Genomic DNA, 23,473 nt, shown 5'->3' with positions numbered 1-23,473 from the left:
GAAGAGAGGGAGAGAGCCAGAGAGAGAGAGAGAAAGAGAGGGGGTGGAGAAGCAGATGATCACTTCTCCTGTGTGCCCGGACCGGGAATCAACCCAGGACTTCCACATGCCAGGCAGCACTTCACCGCTGAGCCAACCGGCCAGGGCCACGAAGTATCTTTTTTGATCACAGTAAAATAAAGTTGTACATCAATAACAAGGAAAAGTAGAAATTAAAAACACACACTTGAACAACCCGAGGATCAAATAAGAAATTACAAGAGAATTTAGAAAATACTTAGAGATGAATGAAAAGGAAAACAGAGTTTACTGAAACTTAAGTGGCGCTGCAAAAGCAGTGCTCAAAAGAAACATAGCTGTAAATACCTACGTTTAAACAGAAGATCTCAAATCAATTTTTCTTAACTTTATATGTTACAAAACTAAAAAAAAAAAAGAGGCAAACAAAACCCAAAATAGCTGAAATAAGAAAATAATAAAAGTTAAAACAGAGATAAATGAAATGGGAAATAGAAAAACAATAGAATCAATTAAACAAACAGTTGATTCTTTTACAAGATCAACAAAATTTAGAAATCTTTATCTAGACTGATTTTTTTAAAAAGAAGCATATAACTTAAATCAGAAGTGAAAGTGAGTAGTACATTATTACCTACTTTATAGAAGTGGAAAAGCTTATTGGAGAATACTATGAACAATTATATACCAACAAATTGGATTACATAGATAAAATTCACAGTTTTTTGAAACAAACTACAGAAGTGAAAAAGAACTCTTAAAACTTAACAAAAAGAAAATCCAATTAACAAATGGGCAAAGGACTTGAATAAACATTTCTTCAAACAAAATATACAAATGGGAGGAGAGACAGGTTGGCGATGGAGTAGGTGACGTACCAACTTCCACCTCCCAGAACTAAAGTGGATTATAAACTAATTTTAAGAACCATCATCTGGAAAAACCAACTTTGGACTAAACTAAGAGGACTCTTCAACCAAGGAACACTGAAGAAGCTACACTGAGACTGATAGGAAAAGAGGAAACACGGAGGGGGCTGCCCAGCTCCCAGAGCGAACGGCAGCTGAACTCGCATGGCGGGAAGTGAGTTTAGCAGAGAGGGGAGGGTCCTGAGCCCCAGGAACAAAGCCCCAGCCTGCAGCCCCAGAGCCTAGAAGAGGCATATGGACAGTATTTAGCTGGAAACAAGTCAGGATACTGTTTGTGAGAAAGAGACTGATTTCTCAGACCCAGGATTCTTCTTAAAGGGACCGTGCAGAAAGCCTCTCTCACACCATTCACCCGGGGCTCCGGGGGACGGCAAGAGAGGAGAGGACCGAAGTAGCAGGAAGAGAGTGTAATCTAGGAGGCACAGGAAGAAATATTTTGAGAGACAGCCACCCTAACCTCTGGGATGAGTCACTCCCCAAATCTGAAGTGAATATTTCCCCTGGAAACAGCAATACCAGCAAAGGGAAGCAGGACACCAGCCAAACAAGCTCTCCCACGGCACTCAGAGCAGAGTCGCTTAGAAGGAGGGAGCTTTCGGGACTACAGTAGTGAACCTTAGGGTCTGAGCTGCAGCGCCCCCACCCACATGACTGAGGGCTCACCCGAGGGCGGGCAGCGGCAGGACGCAGAAGCGCAGTTGTGTCGGCAAGGGCTAAAGCCAGCTGGCCACCACTGAGACCCAGGTGTGAGCTCAGTCTTGCCCAGCTGGGAGGAAGGGGACATGCAAAAGTGGTCAAGCCCAGTTGCAGACCGCCTGCAATCCAGCCTGCAGGGGAAGGGCAGGAGCCCCGGAAGGGGCGGAGACCCACCTGTGGAACTGAGGCTTGTGGCCTGACTTGGGAGCTGGCTCCTCCCACAGGGGTGGGGCCAAAAGCCCAGAACAGGCAGAGTCCTGTTACTGAGTGTGGGCACACAGTCCTGCCTGACCTGTGGAGCCAAGGCTTGCAGCTGTCCCACGAATAGGCTCCTCCTGCAAGGGCGGGGCAAAAGCCTGGAATCAGGCAGAGACCCGCAGCTGAGCAAAGGTGCTCACCCCTGCCCTCAGGGCTGAGCATAATGTCATCTGCAGGGGCGGGGCAAGGCCAAGGCCACTGAGGCTTGTACACATGAGCACGTGATCACAGCCACTTCTGTGAAGGAGAGGCAGAAACCACAGCAACAGCCCCATTACGCAGGCACCGGCCATGCCCATACCCGAACGCCCTAGGCAGCAACAGCAGGGGGGGGCGGGATTACAGACAGACCACACCTAGGAAACACAGAGGCCACACCCAGTGGACTCCAGTGGCCAAAACCTTCTTTTACACAGACAAAATGAGAAAGCAGAGAAATGCAACACAAATGACTCAATAGAAATCCCCAGAAAAGGAGCTGAATGAGTCAAGTCAATATAACCAAATTACCAGATGCAGAGTTTAACATAACGATTGTTAGGATGCTCAAAGATATTAGAACAACAATAGATGGTCATTGCGAACACCTACATAAAGAGATAGCAAATATAAAAAAGAATCAGTCAGAAATGACAAATACAATATCAGAAATGAAGAACACAATAGAAGGAATTAAAAGCAGGATGGATGAAGATGAGAATCGAATTAGCGAGTTAGAGGACAAGATAAATGAAGGCACAGAAGCAGAGCAGAAAAAAAGAGACTCAAAAAGTCTGAGGAAACTCTAAGAGAGCTTCGTGACAACATGAAGAGAAATAACATCCGCATCATAGGGGTTCCTGAAGAAGAGGAGAAAGAACAAGGGATAGAGACTTTGTTCAAGCATATCATAGCTGAAAACTTCCCTCAGCCTGACCTGTGGTGGCGCAGTGGATAAAGCGTCAACCTGGAAATGCTGAGGTTGCCGGTTCGAAACCCTGGGCTTGCCTGGTCAAGGCACGTATGGGAGTTGATGCTTCCTGCTTCTCCCCCCTTCTCTCTCTCCTCTCTCTCTCTTCCCCTCTCTCTCTCCTTTCTAAAATGAATAAATAAATAAAAAAAACTTCCCTCAATTAAGGCAGGAAAACATCTCAAAATTTCAAGAAGCACAGAGAACTCCATTAAAGAGAAACCCAAAGAAAACCACACCAAGCCACATTATAATTAAAATACCAAAGCTAAGTGATAAAGAGAAAATATTAAAAGCCGCTAGAGAAAAAAAGACTATCACCTACAAAGGAGCCCCCGTAAGGATGACTTCTGACTTCTCAACAGAAACACTTGGGGCCAGAAGGGAATGGCAAGAAATATTCAAAGTAATGCAGAACAAGAGCCTACAACCAAGACTACTTTATCCAGCAAGGCTATTGTTTAAAATTGAAGGAGAAACAAAAAGCTTTTCAGACAAAAAAACCCTCAAGGAATTCACTTCAACCAAACCAATGCTGCAAGAAATGCTAAGAGGCCTGCTGTAAACAGACCAAAGGAGAAAAACAATATAGCAAAAGAGGAATACAGTTTTAAAGAATAAAATGGCAATAAACAATTACATATCAATAATAACCTTAAGTGTAAATGGATTAAATGCTCCAATCAAAAGACATAGGGTAGCTGTGTGGATAAGAAAACAGGACCCATACATATGCTGTCTACAAGAGACACACCTTAAAACAAAAGATGTACATACACTGAAGATAAAAGGATGGAAAACAATATTTCACGCAAATGAAAATGAAAAGAAAGCTGGGATAGCAATACTTAAAAATGGACTTTAAAACAAAGAATATAGTAAGAGATAAAGAAGGTCACTACATAATGATAAAGTGAGCAATACAAAAGGAAGATATAACTATTATAAATATCTATGCACCTAATATAGGAGCACCTAAATATATAAAGCAGACTTTGATGGATTTAAAGGGCAAAATCAATAGTAGGGGATTTCAATACCCCACTAACATCACTAGATAGATCCTCAAGAAAGAAAATTAACAAAGAAACAGCAGACTTAAAGGACATACTAGATCAACTCGATTTAATAGATATCTTCAGAAACTTTCACCCTAAAACAGCAGAATATACATTCTTTTCAAGTGCTCATGGTACATTCTCTAGGATAGACCACATGTTAGGGCACAAAAGCGGTCTCAACAAATTTAAGAAGATTGAAATTATATCAAGCACTTTCTCTGATCACAATGGCATGAAACTAGAAATCAACCACAACAGGAAAACTGAAAAATACACACCTGGAAACTAAATAGTATGTTATTAAATAACAAACGGGTTAACAATGAGATCAAAGAAGAAATTAAAATTTTCCTAGAAACAAACGATAACGAGTATACATCAACTCAAAATTTATGGGACACAGCAAAAGCAGTCCTGAGAGGGAAGTTCATAGCATTACAGGCATTCCTCAAGAAGCTAGAAAAAGCTCAAATAAACAAGTTGACCGTACATCTAAGGGAACAAGAAAAAGAACAGCAACTAAAGCCTAGAGCTGGTAGAAGGAAGGAAATAATAAAGATCAGAGAAGAAATAAATGACACAGAGGCTTTAGAAACAATACAGAGGATCAATGAAACCAGGAGCTGGTTCTTAGAAAAGATAAACAAGATCGATGAACCATTAACAAGACTCACCAAGAAAAAAAGATAGAGGACTCAAATAAATAAAATTAGAAATGAGAGTGGAGAAATAACAGCTGACACAACAGAAATACAAAATATTGTAAGAAAATATTATGAACTGTACGCCAAAAAACTAGACAACCTAGATGAAATGGACAAATTCCTTGAAACATATAATCTTCCAAAAATAATCTGGAAGAATCAGAGAACCTAAACAGGCCGATTACAATAAATGAGATTGAAATAGTTATCAGGCCCTGGCCGGTTGGCTCAGCGGTAGAGCCTGGCGTGCGGAGGACCCGGGTTTGATTCCCGGCCAGGGCACATAGGAGAAGCGCCCATTTGCTTCTCCACACCCCCCCTTCCTCTCTGTCTCTCTCTTCCCCTCCTGCAGCCAAGACTCCATTGGAGCAAAGATGGCCCGGGTGCTGGGGATGGCTCCTTGGCCTCTGCCCCAGGCGCTAGAGGGGCTCTGGTCGCTGCAGAGTGACGCCCCGTAGGGGCAGAGCATTGCCCCCTGGTGGGCAGAGCGTCGCCTCTGGTGGGCGTACCGGGTGGATCCTGGTCGGGCGCATGCGGGAGTCTGTCTGACTGTGTCTCCCCATTTCCAGCTTCAGAAAAATACAAAAAAAAAAAAAAAAAAAGAAAAAGAAAAAAAGAAATAGTTATCAAAAATCTCCCAAAAAAGAAAAGTCCTGGGCCTGATGGCTTCACAAGTGAATTCTACCAAATATTCCAAGAAGAACTAACTCCTATCCTTCTCAAGCTATTTCAAAAAATTCAAGAGAAGACAGATTTTAAGGCTCCATTTATGAGGCAAGTATAATTCTGATTCCAAAACCAGGCAAAGACAACACAAAGAAAGAAAATTATAGGCCAATATTCCTGATGAATTTAGATGTTAAAATCCTCAACAAAATATTAGCAAACTGGATCCAACAATATAATGAAAAAATCATACACCATGATCAAGTGGGATTTATTCTTGATAGGCAAGGATGGTACAATATTTGCAAATCAATCAATGTGATTCATCACATAAACAAAAGGAAGGAGAAAAACACATGATAATTTTAATAGATGCAAAAAAAGCATTTGATAAAATCCAGCACCCATTCATGATCAAAAGTCTCAGCAAAGTAGGAATACAGTGAACATACCTCAACATGATAAAGGCCATCTATGACAAACCCACAGCCAACATCATACTCAATGGGCAAAAATTAAAAGCAATCCCCTTAAGATCAGGAACAAGTCAGGGGTGCCCCCTTTCACCACTCTTATTCAACATAGTTCTGGAAGTCCTAGCCACAGCAATCAGACAAGAAAAAGAAATAAAAGGCATCCAAATTGGAAAAGAAGAAGTAAAACTATCATTATTTGCAGATGATATGATATTGTATATAGAAAACCCTAAAGTCTCAGTCAAAAAACTACTGTACATGATAAATGAATTCAGCAAAGTGGCAGGATATAAAATTAATAATCAGAAATCAGAGTCATTTTTATACACTAACAATGAACTGTCAGAAAGAGAAATTAAGGAAGCAATCCCCTTTAACATTGCAACCAAAAAAATAAAGTACGTAGGAATAAATTTAACCAGGGAGATTAAAGACTTGTACTTGGGAAATTATAAAACATTGATAAAAGAAATCAGGGAAGATACAAACAAGTGGAAGCATATACCGTGCTCATGGTTAAGAAGAGTAAACATCATTAAAATGTCTATATTACCCAAAGCAATTTGTAAATTCAATGCAATATCAATTAAAATACCATTGACTTACTTCAAAGGTATAGAACACATATTCCAAAACTTTATATGGAACCAAAAGAGAACACAAATATCCTCAGCAATCTTGAAAAGGAAGAATAAAGTGGGAGGTATCACACTTCCTGATATCAAGTGATACTACGAGGCCATTATACTCAAAACAGCCTGGTACTGGCATAAGAACAGGCATATAGATCAATGGAACAGAACAGAGAACCCAGAAATAAACCCACAGCTCTATGGACAACTGATATTTGACAAAGGAGGTAAGAGCATATAATGGAGTAAAGACAGCCTCTTTAATAAATGGTGTTGGGAAAATTGGACAGCTACCTGCAAAAAAATGAAACTAGACCACCAACTTACACCATTCACAAAAATAAATTCCAAGTGGATAAAAGACTTAAATGTAAGCCGTGAAACCATAAGTATCTTAGAAGAAAACATAGGCAGTAAGCTCTCTGACATCTCTCGCAGCAATATATTTGCCGAGTTGTCTCCACGGGCAAGTGAAATAAAAGACAGGATAAACAAATGGGACTATATCAAACGAAAAAGCTTCTGCACAGCTAAAGACAATAAGAACAGAGTAAAAAGACATATTTGACAATATGTCTGATAAGGGGTTAATAACCAAAATTTATAAAGAACTTGTAAAAATCAATACCAGGAAGACAAAGAATTCAGTAAAAAAATGGGGCAAAAGAAATGAATAGACACTTCTCCAAAGAGGACATACAGATGGCCAATAGGCATATGAAAAAATGCTCAACATCACTAATCAGTAGAGAAACGCAACTTAAAACCACAATGAGATATTACCTCACACCAGTCAGAATAGCGCTCATCAAAACAACTCAGAATAAGTGCTGGCGAGGATGTGGAGAAAAGGGAACCCTCCTGCACTGCTGGTGGGAATGCAGACTGGTGCAGCCACTGTGGAAAACAGTATGGAAATTCCTCAAGAAATTAAAAATCGAACTGCCTTTTGACCCAGCTATACCACTTTTAGGAATATACCCCAAGAACACCGTAGCACAGTTTGAAAAGAATAAATGCATCCCCATGTTTATGGCAGCATTGTTTACAATAGCGAAGATCTGGAAACAGCTCAAGTGTCCGTCAGTGAACGAGTGGATTAAAAAGCTTTGGTATATATATACTATGGAATACTACTCAGCCATAAGAAATGATGACATCGGATCATTTACAACAGCATGAATGGACCTTGATAACATTATACTGAGCGAAATAAGTAAATCAGAAAAAACTAAGAACTATATGATTCCATAAATAGGTGGGACATAAAAATGAGACTCAGAGACATGGACAAGAGTGTGGGCGTTACGGGGGGTGGGGAGAGGTTGGGGGTTGGGGAGGGGAAGGGCACAAAGAAAACCAGTTAGAAGGTGACGGAAGGCAATTGGACTTTGGGTGATGGGAATGCAGCATAATCAAATGTTATAATAACCTAGAGATGTTTTCTCTGAAGAAAGAAAAAATATATACAAATGGCCAATAAGGACATGAAAAGATTAAATAAGCAGGTTCTACCTTTATGACTGATATGAGGTTTCAAATATAATTTGTTTTTAAATTTACTGTTTTCTGACTTATCTCTTTCATTTACAGTCAGTGGTTCATATTGTTAGGTTTCTAGAAAGTGAAACACATTTTAGATGGGAAGAATATATAGAAGCCGAGATGCAAAATCTTCTGGGAGGGATGATTCAATCATTGTAGTACTCTGGGCATAGTGAGATAAAGGCCTGAACTAGAATGGATACTGTAAAACTGGAAAGAAAAGAACTGAGTAATTATGCAAATAAATAAATAAGTGTCACTGGGGACTGATTTCTCCCCTCTAAAAACTTCCACAACATCCTCTTATTTGGCTAATTTTATATTCTCTTGTAATGTTAATTATTATACACATATGTCTCTCTAAATTGTGACTCTTCAAGGCAGGGATTGTATCTAATTCATTTTTTAAGAGACATTTATTGATCATCCACTATTCCAGGTGCTGGGATAAAGCAATAGGCAAAGACAAAAAAATCCCTGCCTTCAAGGGCACTTTATGTATCTACCTACATCTTTCACAGTGCTTAGAATTCAGTGCTTATTATTCTCAAGGTAAATATTTATTATTTGACCCAATTTTAAAAGGTAACATTATGATGGTCTATTTGTATCTAAATGTGTTACAAAAACTGCTTTTGTTATTAAACTCATCTTTCTTTTTAACTTGATTCAAAAATTATGAGATCAAACTAATATCCCCCACCTCATTTAGAGGTAATTACTAATGTGATGTAATGAAAAGAGCACCCTGGGAAGAATCCAGGCTTCTGGTTTGGCTCTACTGTTGAATAGGTTTGCACGTGAACTTTGACCCTCTTTACCTCTCGGAGCCTCACTTCTCATATGTTAATAACACATTGGTGTCTTTTAGCACTTGCACTCTCAAAGTGGGACAGAATTTTCATTCTTTTGTCCTTGGAATAATGTGGCTAAACCATTTATTGATAGTACATTTAATTGAATGATTGGAAACAAAACTGAGAAACTGCCATTTCATGTTTTATTTGAATTATAATCCGTGACTAATTTTTTTTTTCTCTTACAGACTTGGGCCTGGATCAATATATAATAAAACGCTTTGATGGAAAGGTAAGCAAACTAAGACACATGTATATCCTGTTTATTAAGAAGATTTTAAGCTCTTCTAGAATAATTTGTGAGAGATTTCTGGTTAACATGTTATTTTATCCAAAAAGTATGCTGCTTATGTTGGGAGGCCTGTAAGTGCCTTCAGATACTTCTACAGAATCCACACAAGGTACTACTCATGGGTTGCCTGCTGTTTTTATCAAGGGCTAATTCAGTGTATGTTGACATTTGAGTGTTAATCCAAAAGCCACAAAAGTTAACACACCTCCCCCCCATACTACTTTCTTTTAAAATCATCTATCTGATTTGACCTTCCTCAGATTTTGGTAGTATATAGCAGTAATCTTAACTAGAAAATTAGGAAAGTCCTTACTAGTGCTTTTATAATAATTATGAAGACCACCCCAAATTTACATGTTTACATTATATATACTTACTTTTAATTCTTTATTTTATGCCTTAATAAATCATTCTTAAGTGTAGAAAATGAAACTTTCAATTTTATTATATCAAAGCAGTTAGTTAAACATGTTTTTCCCTTTCAGGCTGGATTCTCCAAAAAGAGAAAGAACACATTACACAGGGTCAGAAAGAAAAGTAAAAGGTCAATTTTAAAGTGGAGGAAGAAAGAAGAAAGAGCCAGGAATGGCTCTACAAAGCCTAAAGTGAAGGAAATCAGAAGGAAAATGATGAAGTGGCTGGAAAAGGCAGGCTCACAAAAGAGAATCTAGATGGGTAGAGGTCAGGGTTTGTAGAAACGGACCTGGCAGGAATGTGCCAGTCATTACATAAACTCCATTTACTGGTAAGGTGAATGTATGGTGCTAAGCTCTTTTGCGCAGGTGGAAAGAATGAGTGGCTGTCTTAAGAGTTGAGACTTCTCAGCCAAGGTTTCCAGCCTAAAAGTTACCTTTACCATTCAGGTGGCACAGTGCCCCATCCATGAATATCCTCTTTTTAAAGTCACATAATCTAAAAGAAACAGTGATCCAAAAGAAAGGGCATTGACCTTGCTGTTAGGTGACCAAAGTGCTGGCTCTGCTTTGGGATAGCCGCATGCTCCCTCTGAGCCTTGCTGTCCCAGCTTTATGTATGATAAAGGACTGGACCCACGTCAGGGGTGATTTGCAGACACTGATGTCAAGGTCTCATTTTAAAGCCTGTGGCAAGTTGGGCCCGTTTTACCTCAGAGTCCGACATATGCTTGGCACACAGGAGGTGACCAGTAAATGTTTAATAACTTGGGAAAAATAAACTGGTCAGTCACATATTCCTTGGAGGTATGACTCACTAAATCAGTGATATCTTATAGCAAAATCAATTTAACATCACTTTTTTTGGTTACTGAACAAATCCCGGGTAGCATGAGAATTCAGTTCTCTATTGTTGTATGCATCTATGTAAACCTGAAAACACAGAAGGAAGTTGAATATCTGCGAGCTGAACAGCAAATTTGCGTGTTATAAAGGGAATTTTTATTTTTAGAGAATCTCTACTGATAACTCATGTTTCATACATGCTTTTTAATTTTTTCTTGTTTGGACCAGTAACTATTCACTTGATACTAAAGATTGCAGCTTTTGGCAAGACTGATGAGCTCCCTCCTTTGTTTCAGTTGTATTAAATTTATGAGCTCTACATTTCTTATCATTGGTGTCACTTGCCTTTTACTGATATCCATTTATTTTTATAAAATAGCAAGAGTAAAATGCAATAAAACATTTAAAGCATTTGAGTTTCCACCTTGATGTGGAGACTTAAAACAGCAGTCAGTGCTTCCGTCTTTGGAAGGCAGACTACCAGATTATAATTGCAAATATCTGTGCAACAAAGCATAAATTCTGAAGCTAAAGTAGGAAAAGCAAGATTTCGGTATATTAATGTATTATGTTTGAAAGTATGATTTGTTTGAAGGAAAATAGAGGAATGGGAGACTCATTTAAGGAGGTGTAGAATTGAGCCAGAGACTGAGCTAACCAGCTTGTTCTTTAGCAAAAACACGCAGATTTCCCTTTCATCATGTTGTGATATATGTATGTAATGCCTTTGTCAGGTTCTTTATTTAAATCCTGTTATAATTTCCATCAAATATATTCTTAAGGTATTTTTTACTTCCTAAATAGGATTTTTAAACTGAGTTCATCTCTAGTTTATGTCTTTATGAATTGTCTTTTATTTCAGATGAAACCTAAGAAAGTAGTCTTGATACTGTTTTAAGCCTTAATATAATTAAGAGCACAAAATTCATTGTGTTTAATCAGTTTAGAAGTTTTTTTTCCAGGGGGGTTTGCCATATATAAAAGACTTTTTAGTTGGTAACTATAAGGGTCAACTCTTATTCAACTATCAATCTTCTTATTTTCCTTTGGGGTCTTCATGACTCTTTTGTAGTCTTAATCAATCTTAATTTTTAAGTTGCAATTTCTAGAGTATATAAGACCTAAAACAATTATTGAACTGTTGAAAAAACAGATTCATATGATATAGTAAATCTCACATATGATGGCCAGAAATTTAGTAGAAATCTAACGCCTAGAGGAATTTCCTTTTAAACTTGCTTTGATTTTTAAATGGATAGTTTTCTCTTTTTGTTTTTTGACTTGGAAGATAAACTAGTTATGAACTACTTAGAGAAAGAATATTGACTCTCGTTCTGTTATCCCCCATTGTTCTAACTTTTCTTTTTAGAAATTAAATTTAATGGGGTAACATTGATCAATAAGAGTATTCATTGTTTTAACTTTTAACACACCATTTAATAAAGTCTATCATTTGACCAGTAAGAAACGCTAGCTTATTTTATTGCCTTTATTGTCATTGAAAGCAAGAACAAGTTTAGAACTAGGATCATTTTCCTGGGGTCTTTTCTCATGCATACTTGAATTTTGTACAATCTCCAGAAGCAAAGTAGAAAAGAATGGTCCAATAATATTGACAAATAATTAGATAGTTATTTCTTGCTTTAATATCTATCCCCTTTTCTCCTATTCTGTTTGACTAGAAAATTCCCTTAAGTAAATGAGACCCTGGCCAAGTAGCTTAGTTGATTACTGTCATCTGGATACACCAAGGTTGCGGGCTCTATCCCCAGTCAGAGTACATACAAAAAGTAGCCAATGATTGCATAAAGAAATGGAACAACAAACCAATGTTTCTCTTTCTTTTTCCTTCCTCTCTCTCTCTCTCTAAAATCAATAAATTAAAAAAAAATTTTAAGGAAGTGAAACATTGTGGTTTCAACTGATAGTGAAGCTGAATTTGATTAAGCAGCTTTTGAATTTTGGGGAGGATCTTCTTCCAGAGCCCATTACTAATTTATGTTAATACTGTATAGCCTTACTCTAAGGATACTGGTAATTTCCTTTGTACAAAAGTCATAAAATACATTATTTTTGGCACTTGCATTATTTATGCATTTCAAAACTACTAATGCAGGACGTGTATAAGGAAGCTATAGTCAATGGCCTTTGGTTTTAAGAATATATACTGCTCACAAAAAAATAAGGGCTATTTCAAAATGAATATGAAGCTATAAAATACCCCCTAATTTTTGTGAGCAGTATATTTTGTAGTGGCCCTTGCCAGCTGGCTCAGTGGATAGAGCATCGGCCTGGCAGGAAACATCTTGGGTTTGATCCCTGGTCAGGGCACACATGAGAAGCGACCACCTGCTTCTCTTCCCCTCCCTTTTTCCCTTTTCTCTCTCTTCCCCTCTCACTGCCAGTGGCTCAGTTGGTTTGAGCATCAGCCTTGAGTGCTGAAGATAGTTTGGTTGATTCAAGCATTGTCACCAGACGGGGGTTGCCAAGTGGATCCAGGTTGAGGGCGCACACAGAAGAAGCAACCATCTGCTTTTCCATCCCTCCCACTCTTGCTTCTCTATCTATCTATCTATCTATCTATCTATCTATCTATCTATCTTTCTCTCCCTCTCCCTCTCCCTCCCCCCCTCTCTCCTGCAGCCATGGCTCGATTGGAGTGAGTTGGCCCCAGGAGCTGAGGATGGCTCCATGGCCCTCACCTCAGGCACTAAGAAGAGCTCGGTTGCTGAGCGACAGAGCAACACCCCAGATGGGCAGAGCATTGCTCCCTAGGGGGCTTGCCGGGTGGATCCCGGTTGCAGCACATGCAGGAATCTATCTCTGCCTCCCCTCCTCTCACTGAATTTAAGAAAAAAAAAGAAAGAAAATATTCACTCTTAGGTTTAAAATTTTTTAAATCTCAAAACTGAAAAGTGTTCAGATTATGTTAGGGATATTTGAAAAAATCAGTATAAATCACATATTAGTACTATTATGCAGATGGTAGTATAAAATATGGTCTGGCTTTTTGTTTTAGTGATATATGTCATAGATTTTAAAAAACAGCCCTCCCACCCAGTAATAAGCAATGTTCATGCATTTCCTTGTGACTTATTAATGCAGTTATTTCATGAATTTTGGATTATTTAATAAAAGCTATATTTTTCTGGGTTTAAATTTTTATCATCTAATAATTAGTCTGTGAAACTAAGTGTAATTTCTAAATGGAGCCTTTATATTCTGTAATTGTCAAATAGTTCTCTCATTCAGTCATTTAGTTGCTGTCTTTTATGGGTGTGGTTTATATCCTTCCTTTCTTGGATTCTTTTACCTCTCCTTTTTTTCTCAGCATACCAAAGATCGTTTTGTTTTGTATTTTTTATTTCTATTCATATCAGATACTACTGTGGGTTTTTTAAAGTTACAGTAGAAAACTTCACAATCTGAATAAAATTGTTTCTTAAGCTAAGAATAGCAATATTCCAGAGTTTTGGTGTAATCCTCTTTTCCCCTCTAAATCGTTAAAGTTAACACTCTTTGTTTCACGTAACAAGTAATTGCTCATTGAAACTAATTGCTCATTATTGTTATTGCACCATGTATTTCTTTTTCAGAAAATAAATTTTTTATTCTTACAAGTTCCCTTTCCCCGCAAGCTCTCCTGAACATTTCAGCAATGATGTCGCCAGGTTGCGTTTATTTAGTATTTGTAATTATTGCAAATAATGCTTAGAATTGCTTCAGTTTGAAAGAAGTAACAAGTGTTTTATTTCCATCTCCTTTATGATACATGCCAGAATATTTGTGTATTTGTTCACATGGAACAGGGTAACACTTTATATCACATTAAAATGAAAATTGTCCACATTTAGGTAAAAGAAATAAACTTCTGATTAAAAGCTAGAAAGGGAAATGCTAAGTACAGTGTTTACAACAGAAAGATGGTCAGCAAAAAGAAAAGGATGGAAGCCATAGTTAAATATCGGTTTTACTATAACTGAGTGCTTTTAATTGCTTACTTAACTAAGAGTTATTTTTAAAATGTTAATACACTGCTCACAAAAATTAGGTGATATTTTATAGCTTCATATTCATTTTGAAATACCCCTAATTTTTGTGAGCAGTATAAATGAACTTTAAAATGCCATTCCCCTGAGTGGTACATCTTAGCTCCCCAAGGGAAGTATGGATATACATTTCCCTTGTAGTGCTTTATTCAAGTTGTGATTATCTACTTCACATCACAAATAAAATATGAGCATGGAATAAGGTCAAGACTAGTATTACTTCTTGACATATATAGAAGTTATGTAAAGGATTTCCTGTCTTCTAAGAGTGAAATATATTACAGATCAAGAAAATACAAATTAGGGAAAGCTGGATTGAAATTCTTATGGGACAGAATTTGTTAAATCTTTATTTTTATTTGAACTGCTTTAATTCTGCTCAAATTTATATAGCAGGTTATGATATTCTTATGAATTCTGTATTGTAAATTAGGTACATCTCTCCCTCCTTTAGCTTCCAAAGACTTGAAACCAGTCAAGTCTAAACTCTTGATGAATAAATATATTTATTTAGGTTTTTCTATTGATTAATATGAATATATGTGGGTAGAATTTTATTGTTCTTGCCCATGTTTTTTTGATCCATGTTTTTCATTTGCCCTATCAAATCCATCTTTAGAGTATATCACTTGTGTTCTTTCTTTTATAATAAAGAAATTCTTGCTTTAATAAAACTATAACAGATTCCAAGAGAATGCATAAATTATTTCAATTTCTTGAAGCCTGAAGTTCTTTACAGTTATTTCAGAGTCATATATTATTTTAGGGATAATGATTTAGCCCTTTAAAAAATTGTTTTTAAAAACTTATTTAAAAACCTCATTGTCATCAGTGTTTTATTATTCCAGTTTAAAGTAAAATCTCCATATAAATGCTTGACTCTCTTTGCCTCTTGAGGTAATTATTACTGCTAATAATAATAATAATATGAAAAAAGAAGAGTTGAGGCTTTTTGAGTATTTGTGTCAAGCACTGTTCTAAGTGCTTACACATAACTCATTTAATCTATACAACTACTCTTTTAGATAGCTTACTGTTTTTATCATTTTACAGCTAAGAAGTTAACATAAAAGTTAAGTAACTTAACCCTTTTTTGTTTTTACTAAGACAGCTAGTAAGTGGTAGCATAGGATTCCCAACCGCTAGTCTGGCTCCAGAGTTCACCATTTTAAACACTGTGCTGTACCATCTTTCATCTCTAACCTATTTGTTTATATGATTTCTTTGTAAATAGAAATTTCTCTTTCCCGATAGTTACTATATTATACTACCTTAATGTTGTTCGTACAAAAAATAAAACTTGTTCTTTCACCTTCTTTTTGATAAGACTGTTGAAGTTAATTTTTCTGCTTTGATAATATAGAGTTGGAAACCCATAATTAAACTGAAGAACCACATATTGTTTCATTTTTAAAGAAAGAAAGAGGAATACAAAGTTTAATACCTGAATGTAGAAATCAGAATTTCAACTTGACTCTTATTCTGTTATTTACTCCCTTATTTTCTCATATGCCATGAATACCAGTTGGCATTTTGAAAAATACTTTTTTACCCCCAAAAATCTGTTACTCTTTAAAGTGAACACTGTCATCTATTATTTGAAAAAAATTGGCTCATTTTAATCAAGATAGTAGAGAAAATAATGTTACTGCTACAAACTAAACTATCTGCTCTTTCAAATATTGATTGATTGTGTGTTAAATGTATCATCATTTGAATGGGGCTACTCATTATAATCAGTCTTTAGATGAGCAAAAGTTTAAAATGTAATTACATTACCAAAGTGAGCGCAGGAACTGACTCAGCATTTCAAGAAATCCTTTGATACCTGCTACAACTTTCTTTTATTTTTTTTTCTTTCTTTTATTTTTAATCTCGATTTTTTCATCTTCCTTTGTTCTCATCCAAGGTCTTTATTTTAAAACTATTTCATCATTTTTTCTCTTCTTACAAATTAGTAATTTTAGTTCTTTGATTCACACCACAGCCCTAAGAAAATCTGGCTTTGGTATCTGAAATATTTTCTAAGGAATTTCCATTTCAAGAATCTCAGTATTTGACAACTATGTGTAAATTATTGCTAGAATTAAGAATTAAAAATACATTATGGATTGCTAAACTTCTTAGTGTATAATAAATAGTACAGGAAGAAAAGAGTGTGACTTTGGATATAGGCAATCCTGTCTGTGTTCAAATACAAACTTTGCCACATGCTTGGGCAAAAGACCACTTAACCTTTCTCAGTGTCAGTTACCTTCTCAGGACAATAGGTAAAGTACCTGGCTCTACAAACTACAGCTCTTTTGCATGTCTTCGGGCATTTTACTCAATTTATGAAGGCCTTAGCTATCATAAATATTACCTTCTTTCTTGGTTTGTATGAAGTGCTACAGAATAGCATACCCTGTGTATAATTACTCTCTCCATGGTTCTTTCCTTCCTAGTTAGACTGAGTGGAAAATGTTAACTTGTTCTATCTCTGTAATGAGCACTTGGCTGGGATTAGTTAGGCCATGAACTGAAGAGAGACCTCTAGTTTAATTTCTCATATCTGAGCTGTCCCATGTTCACAGTTACTCATTTCATTCCTGGCCCATCAATGTTAGCTTTAGGCTTGTAAATTGCTAAAAGCAAATATTTTTTAGTCAAGAATTTTTATCATGCTACTAAGTTTGGTTTGAGAAGTACAATAAGTTCAGGTAAAATTGTATTTCATAGCCAGTGAAGATTTATTTGTTAGGGAAAAAAACTCTTTAAAATCATAATATTTGAAGATATTTTGGAGTGCTACTGAGCTAAATTAGATAATCTAAACTGCTTCATCGGATCTCCAAGGTGCCATGTGAATAGTACTTTATTTAATGCAACATAATTTACAGGAGGTCTGAACTCATCCTTACAGTAATTAGTAACTTTGTGGACTCATTCGAGTTTGGCTGCCTATATGTTAATATGGATGGTAAAGCAATGAATTTGCCATGAAGTTATGAAATATTATATCCATGAAGTGATTGTGAGACACCCTAATGGAAAACCTTAAAGAAATGCTTTGACTACCCATGGAAAAAATGAAATGTTTGTTTTTCCTTTTTTTTAAGATATAGGTAATTATTTGGGTGTTTTCTTGTTATAATAATATAAAGTTTTTCTGCAATTGTATGTTTCATTTGGGGGAGATTAGATTGATTTGTTGGGGTTTGTCTTCTGTTTTATGGTACTTAGCAGATAATATAGAAAATGTATCTGTTTAGTCTGCATTTTCTATTTGCAGGTGTTCAGTGATTTTATTACAGATCTTAATTGGTCCTTTATATGTTATAATATTTTGTGATATTTATTTATATACAGTTTGGGAATTTTTGTTCATATAATGAAACAATGTTAATTTTTTTTTCTTTTTCTCATCTTCTGATCAGGATTTCTGGCAGGTACTGACAGCATGTGCTTTAAATTAATATTCCAAAATACATAGTAATGCTTCAGGGACAAAGGTTCAGTTCAATGCATGCCCATGTCCTTTCCCTCCTCCCAGCAGAATGATTTCATTCCTGTCACTTTAAATTAATACAGTGTTTAATATGACAGTTCACGCACTGCACAAGTTCTTGAGAATATAGTACCTAGCATAATTTAAAAGGCAGGGTTTTTAAAATTGTTGTGTTCCTTGTAAAATTGTTTAAATTTATTGTAATAAACTTTATAAGGTTCATTCCACAATATAGACTTACAACTATAAAAGCTTAAAATATTTGTAACTCCTTCTTATAAAAACACCAAGACAGGAAAATTTGGCTGGTCTTTTTTAAAAGGAAGTTTTAACATTATGTACCACACAAAAGGTCAACAGACTGTTCTAATCACTATATTATATGAGGAATATTCAGTTAATTGGGTCATTTAAATAAGTCTTAGTTGGGATGCCATGTTCCTAATTAACTATAATAGTATCTTCAAGTGCAAAATTAATAGTTTTTTTTTCCTTTTGAAATTTCTTACATAATAAATACAGATAAGCATTTGCTTAGTTGCACTTTACTCAAAATGGCCTAAGGGGAAACAAAACATCCAGACTTCACTATTTTGCTTTTTGGAGCTAATCAACAACTTTAACTTGCAAAAGCTAGCAAATATATGGAGAAAATTATGAAAAAATAATATATAGATGGTAGGCTGACAAAAGAGAAATTCAGGGACACACATAAGTGCTTTTTAAATTAATCTTTGAGGCTTAGACTTTTTAATTATTGCTTATAAAGTATTAAAACTTATTCATTAAAAATTACTCTTGCATTTTTTAATAAAAATATACACTAAACTAAATTAGAATATCTTTTAATATAAAATAATTATTGCTATAACTAATGAAGATCACACAGTGCTCTTTATTTTTTATAGAACATTTTTCATGTGCTTCCTTGTTCTTAAAATGGGATATATTTTTAGTAGTTCCATTCCAGACCCCAATAGATTGTCTTATCTTTGCCTTTGACTCCGTTGTGAAGCAAACCAACAAATACTTAAATAATTATGTCAAAATAATTTATTGATAATCCCATTATCAATGTTTCTAATCCCAGAGATTCTATTTATTGAATAGAATAGCTTTGGCACAACCATAGTGTTAAGAAGCATAAATCAGATGAGAGACTAACACCAGTGATTGAGGAAAGCCACTTCCTGTTCTCTCATTATAGTAGAGCAGTTTGTAGGAGCAGCTAAATACTTGATCATTGTACGGTTTAAACTAAGCTTAAAGGTCTAAAATGACTTGTTTTAGATAGAGTCTCTTTCTGGAAAGTGAGAAGAAAAAAGGGGTAGAAATTGGTAAGTTCTTGGAAGTCTCTTGAATCTGCAGCATTGAGTAAGTTTACCATAGTTGGTGAAAGAACACCAGTCTTCTTTAAACTTTAACTATTGAAAGTAATATTCTTAGCCTGACCTCTGGTGGCACAGTGAATTAAGCGTTGACCTGGAATGCTGAGGTCGCCGGTTCAAAACCCTGGGCTTGCCTGGTCAAGGCACATATGGGAGTTGATGCTTCCTGCTCCTCCCTCCTTCTCTCTCTCTCCCCCCCTTCTCTAAAATGAATAAATAAATAAATAAAATAATTTTTTAAAAAGTAATCTTAGTTAATCAAGGATTCAAAATCAAAATTTACTATATTCTTAAGGATATCTTCCTAATAAGCTTTATTTATTAAAAATGATGAAGTAGGCCCTGGCCGGTTGGCTCAGCGGTAGAGTGTCGGCCTGGCATGCAGGGGACCCAGGTTCGATTCCCGGCCAGGGCACACAGGAGAAGCGCCCATCTGCTTCTCCACCCCTCCCCCTCTCCTTCCTCTCTGTCTCTCTCTTCCCCTCCCGCAGCCGAGGCTCCATTGGAGCAAAGGTGGCCCGGGCGCTGAGGATGGCTCTGTGGCCTCTGCCTCAGGCGCTAGAATGGCTCTGGATGCAACAGAGCGATGCCCCAGAGGGGCAGAACATCGCCCCCTGGTGGGCATGCCGGGTGGATCCCGGTCGGGTGCATGCGGGAGTCTGTCTGACTGCTTCCCCGTTTTCAGCTTCGGAAAAATGGAAAAAAAAAAAAGATGAACTTTTATCTTAGAACAAGTAGTGAGGGAATTGTTTATTTCCTTTGGCTTCTATAAATGTCAGTCATTTTGGAGGCAGCAGTATAAATCCTTTACGCTTCTAAAGGTCAAGGAGCAGTTACTTTATAGAAGAGGACTTTCTTGCTTGCTTCCTTACAGGGATTTGTCCTTTGCATGCTAAATTCCTATTGCCTGTGGGAAGGCTAGATTCATTTTGTTTTTCTGTTAGCATAGAGAGTGCATCTTCAGATGCAGCTTTGAATGATGTCAAATACTCTCCTGCTGCAAGGAGTATGCATAATGTCTCTTTCCAGTCTCTGAGTTCCACCACTAACTAAAGTCTGTTGTTTAACCCATGTGTTTGAGTATTCAGGTTGAAAAAAAGAAATAATATCATTAAGAGCTCCTAAGAAGAGTATAATTTACTTGGTTGTCCCAAATATTCAGACTTCTTTTATGATGTTTTTAATTACATTTTTAGTTTAGATTTTGTTGTGTTTGAATTTCAGGGGTCAACTAAATTCATTTGATTTATTATTGTTGATTTGAAAGCATGAACATGAATAACCATTACATTTTTAACACTTTCATGTTTAGCTTTTCGTCATGAAACAAGATTTGAAATTTACTTTGACATGAGAGGACTTGGTTCCAAATTAACTTCCTTGTTCTTATTTTAGCAGAAACTCTAGCATGTTTTAAGGTTACACAAATAAAGTTATATGAAAGCTGCTCAAAACAGTTCATTACCCCTGTTCTGGTAAAAATGGGTCCTCAGCCTAAACATCTACTGATGTGCTTTGGTTGCAGAGAATGTGCGAGGAGAGTTCTTGCTTTGCGTATTTGTCTTTGCCATGATGCATTTTTTAAAGTTTTAAACTAAAATTAAAAGCTTCTCCAATTACAGATCATTTAAGATTTGTTCATTACGAGTATAAAGAGGCTTTACATTCTTAAACTGATACTTATTTGGAAAATGATTAGAATATGCATTTGAACAAGTCAAGACGTAAAAATATGATGTGTGCCTACCTTTAGCTGAACTTTCTCTTCATGATAACTGAGGTGATACAAGCTAAGCCTCAAGGTTAATATTTTACAATAGTAGACTGTGTTTTACTCCAAAAATACTCAGTCTCCATTAATAATTTCAGAAATTGCAAACTGTAGATACCTGGTATATTTGCATGTATTTGATACACTATAACATGTAATGGTTCATGGCTTGGGTTCTGTAGTCAGACCATAAGCTGTCCTGCCACTTTATAGCATTGTCACCATGGGCTTATTTAATTTTGCTAAGCTTTAGTTTTCTCACCTGTAAAGTGCTGATGGTAGTGTCACCTACCTCACAGAATTGCAGTAAGGACTGAAAAAGACCCTGCAAGTGCTTAGCACAGTGCTACCACAGATATGCAAACTATAATTTTTAAATTCTTGATATGTCTTAATGGTCAGTGGCATTCAAAATGATTTCAAAATTCTTCATCTAATGGGTTCCCGGGGGGTAATAGTTTCTCTAGAACAGTATAAATCAGTGTGAGTGGTGATCCTCAGAGTGAAACTTTTTTATTTTTATTCTTATGATGCATTTTTGTAATAATTTCTTCCAAATGTGGGAAGGTGAAATACTATATTAACACATTTTTCAAAATTTGTACTGAGGTTGTTTTTCAAAATTTGTACTGAAGTAATGGGGAAGCGTTTTATAAACCATGTGACTAGAATCAAGACAGCTGCTGAGTTGAGGTCAGTTCTTTGAGCACTGATTGATTTGAGTGGCCAAAGTTCAAAATTGATTTTTAGGTACCTAGAATGGTAAAACATCGATTCTTTCACCCAGAGAAAGCATATGCACACTCTGAAGCAAGTGTGCAGGCTCAATGCGGTAGAATTGGTGATTTTCCCTTTTAGGATTTTAATAATACCACATCAGATACTGAGAACTGAAATAAACTATTTCAATAAAGTATCATTTCCTTGAAGTTCATGCCGTTGCAGTAGACTTTGAATTTTTATCATTGCTTTAATCAGAGCTTCTGCCACTGTTATTTTAAGCATCTTCATTTGTATCCATTTTCTATATAGCCATGTAGTTAATGAAATGGAAAAACATTTGCATTCTAGGTATTTGGAATAGTTCTCAGAGCAAAAGTGGTTAGAATTGGGACTGAAAAGAGAATGGCTTTCTGGCAGAGTGAAGTTTATAGTATCTTAAGCATTCACCTTCCACACTTTGTTGCACAGTAATTTATGTTTGTTTGCCTCAAATGCAGTATTATGTATGAAAAGATTGGAAACTCTGGAGTCAGAAAAGGAAGAAATAATAAACTACTCCAAATTAGAAACACCTCACATTAATTTTTATATGACCTATCCCCAAATTCTACCTTCTGCAAAGAAGGTAGATGGGGAAAGAAGAGTAACACATTTTAACTGTGTAACATTTTCTTTTTGATTTGGAATAGTGTGATTGTTTAAGATCAATTTCTTATTAAGGCTTTGGCATCTATCTGTGTACCAACTAAATAATGATGTATGAGGATTAATTGCATGGGAAAACTGCTGAATTTTCTCTTTCTAATACTCTAGTCCCCAAGCTCAGCCTTAAGTAGATATACTGTTTATCATTTGTAAATGACATGCAAAAATTAAAATTGTATTTTCTGGAAGAAGCATATTATCATTAATTTGTCTTTGAAGTACAACTTAAAGTATTTCTTAAGGGAGTTAGACAATTTTTTTCAGCAATATAGAGAAATGTTCATATTAAATGTTAATATTTCAGTCTCTTAAAAGATGGCCTCTTAAGTAGTAAAGGTGTGTTATTATATTTACTGTATGTAATGGATACTTTGAGGTTCTAGATGACGTGGTAGCATCTATTGTCATAGCCCATCAACTTCTATTTGATAGAAAATGTTTATTTTGAACCATAGAACTGAGATTAAATAATGAAATTAAACTCCTATGTATGATTTTTCCCTTTGGTTTCACCCAGATGAATCCTAGAAGGCAAAAATTTTGCCCCTATTTTGATCAACCCTAAAAGAGTTAGGATTCACTGTTTAAATACAGTGAGTAATAAGGAGTTCGAATCATACCTATAATTCCCAGTCCCAGTGCTTCAAGACTTTAAAAAATTTATTCATTATCAAACTCAGTTATTGGTATTTTCACAGATTCCCTATGTGGCATGGTTAATTGATTTGAGTATAATTTATGGTATAGTCAGGCCTTTGAAAAGACCAGCTAAAAAGCAACCATACAATACAGCATAGTCTAAAAATTGATTTTCTAGTAACTCCCATTTCTTCCCAGGTTTTTTCTTTTTCTTTTTTTTAATTTAGAGAGACAGAGAAAGTCAGAGAGAAGGACAGAGAGGGACAGACAGACAGGAAGGGAGAGCGATGAGAAACATCGATTCTTCGTTATGGTTCCTTAGTTGTTCATTGATTGATTTCTCATATGTGCCTTGACCGGGGGGCTACA

The 23,473-nt window shown here is 36.1% G+C and overlaps 1 protein-coding gene across 4 annotated transcripts in view; it reads left to right on the top strand.

Moving 5' to 3' along the window:
• The window catches only part of MICU1 (mitochondrial calcium uptake 1), a 263,629-nt gene that overhangs the window by 84,072 nt on the left and 156,084 nt on the right, over positions 1-23,473 (top strand). For 3 of the 4 annotated variants that reach the window (XM_066349902.1, XM_066349903.1, XM_066349904.1), the window contains one exon: positions 8,980-9,023. In XM_066349902.1, coding sequence (XP_066205999.1) covers positions 8,980-9,023 — 44 coding nt within the window. Of the gene's footprint in view, positions 1-8,979; positions 9,024-9,568; positions 9,731-23,473 lie in introns of all 4 variants that reach the window. The other variant, XM_066349905.1, reaches the window with a different exon arrangement.

The sequence above is a fragment of the Saccopteryx leptura genome, chromosome 9 (assembly GCF_036850995.1).
Source record: "Saccopteryx leptura isolate mSacLep1 chromosome 9, mSacLep1_pri_phased_curated, whole genome shotgun sequence".
NCBI classification, from domain to species: Eukaryota; Metazoa; Chordata; class Mammalia; order Chiroptera; family Emballonuridae; genus Saccopteryx; species Saccopteryx leptura.
The sequence above is the reverse complement of the archived record's forward strand: the minus strand, read 5'-3'. Positions and strand labels throughout refer to the sequence as shown.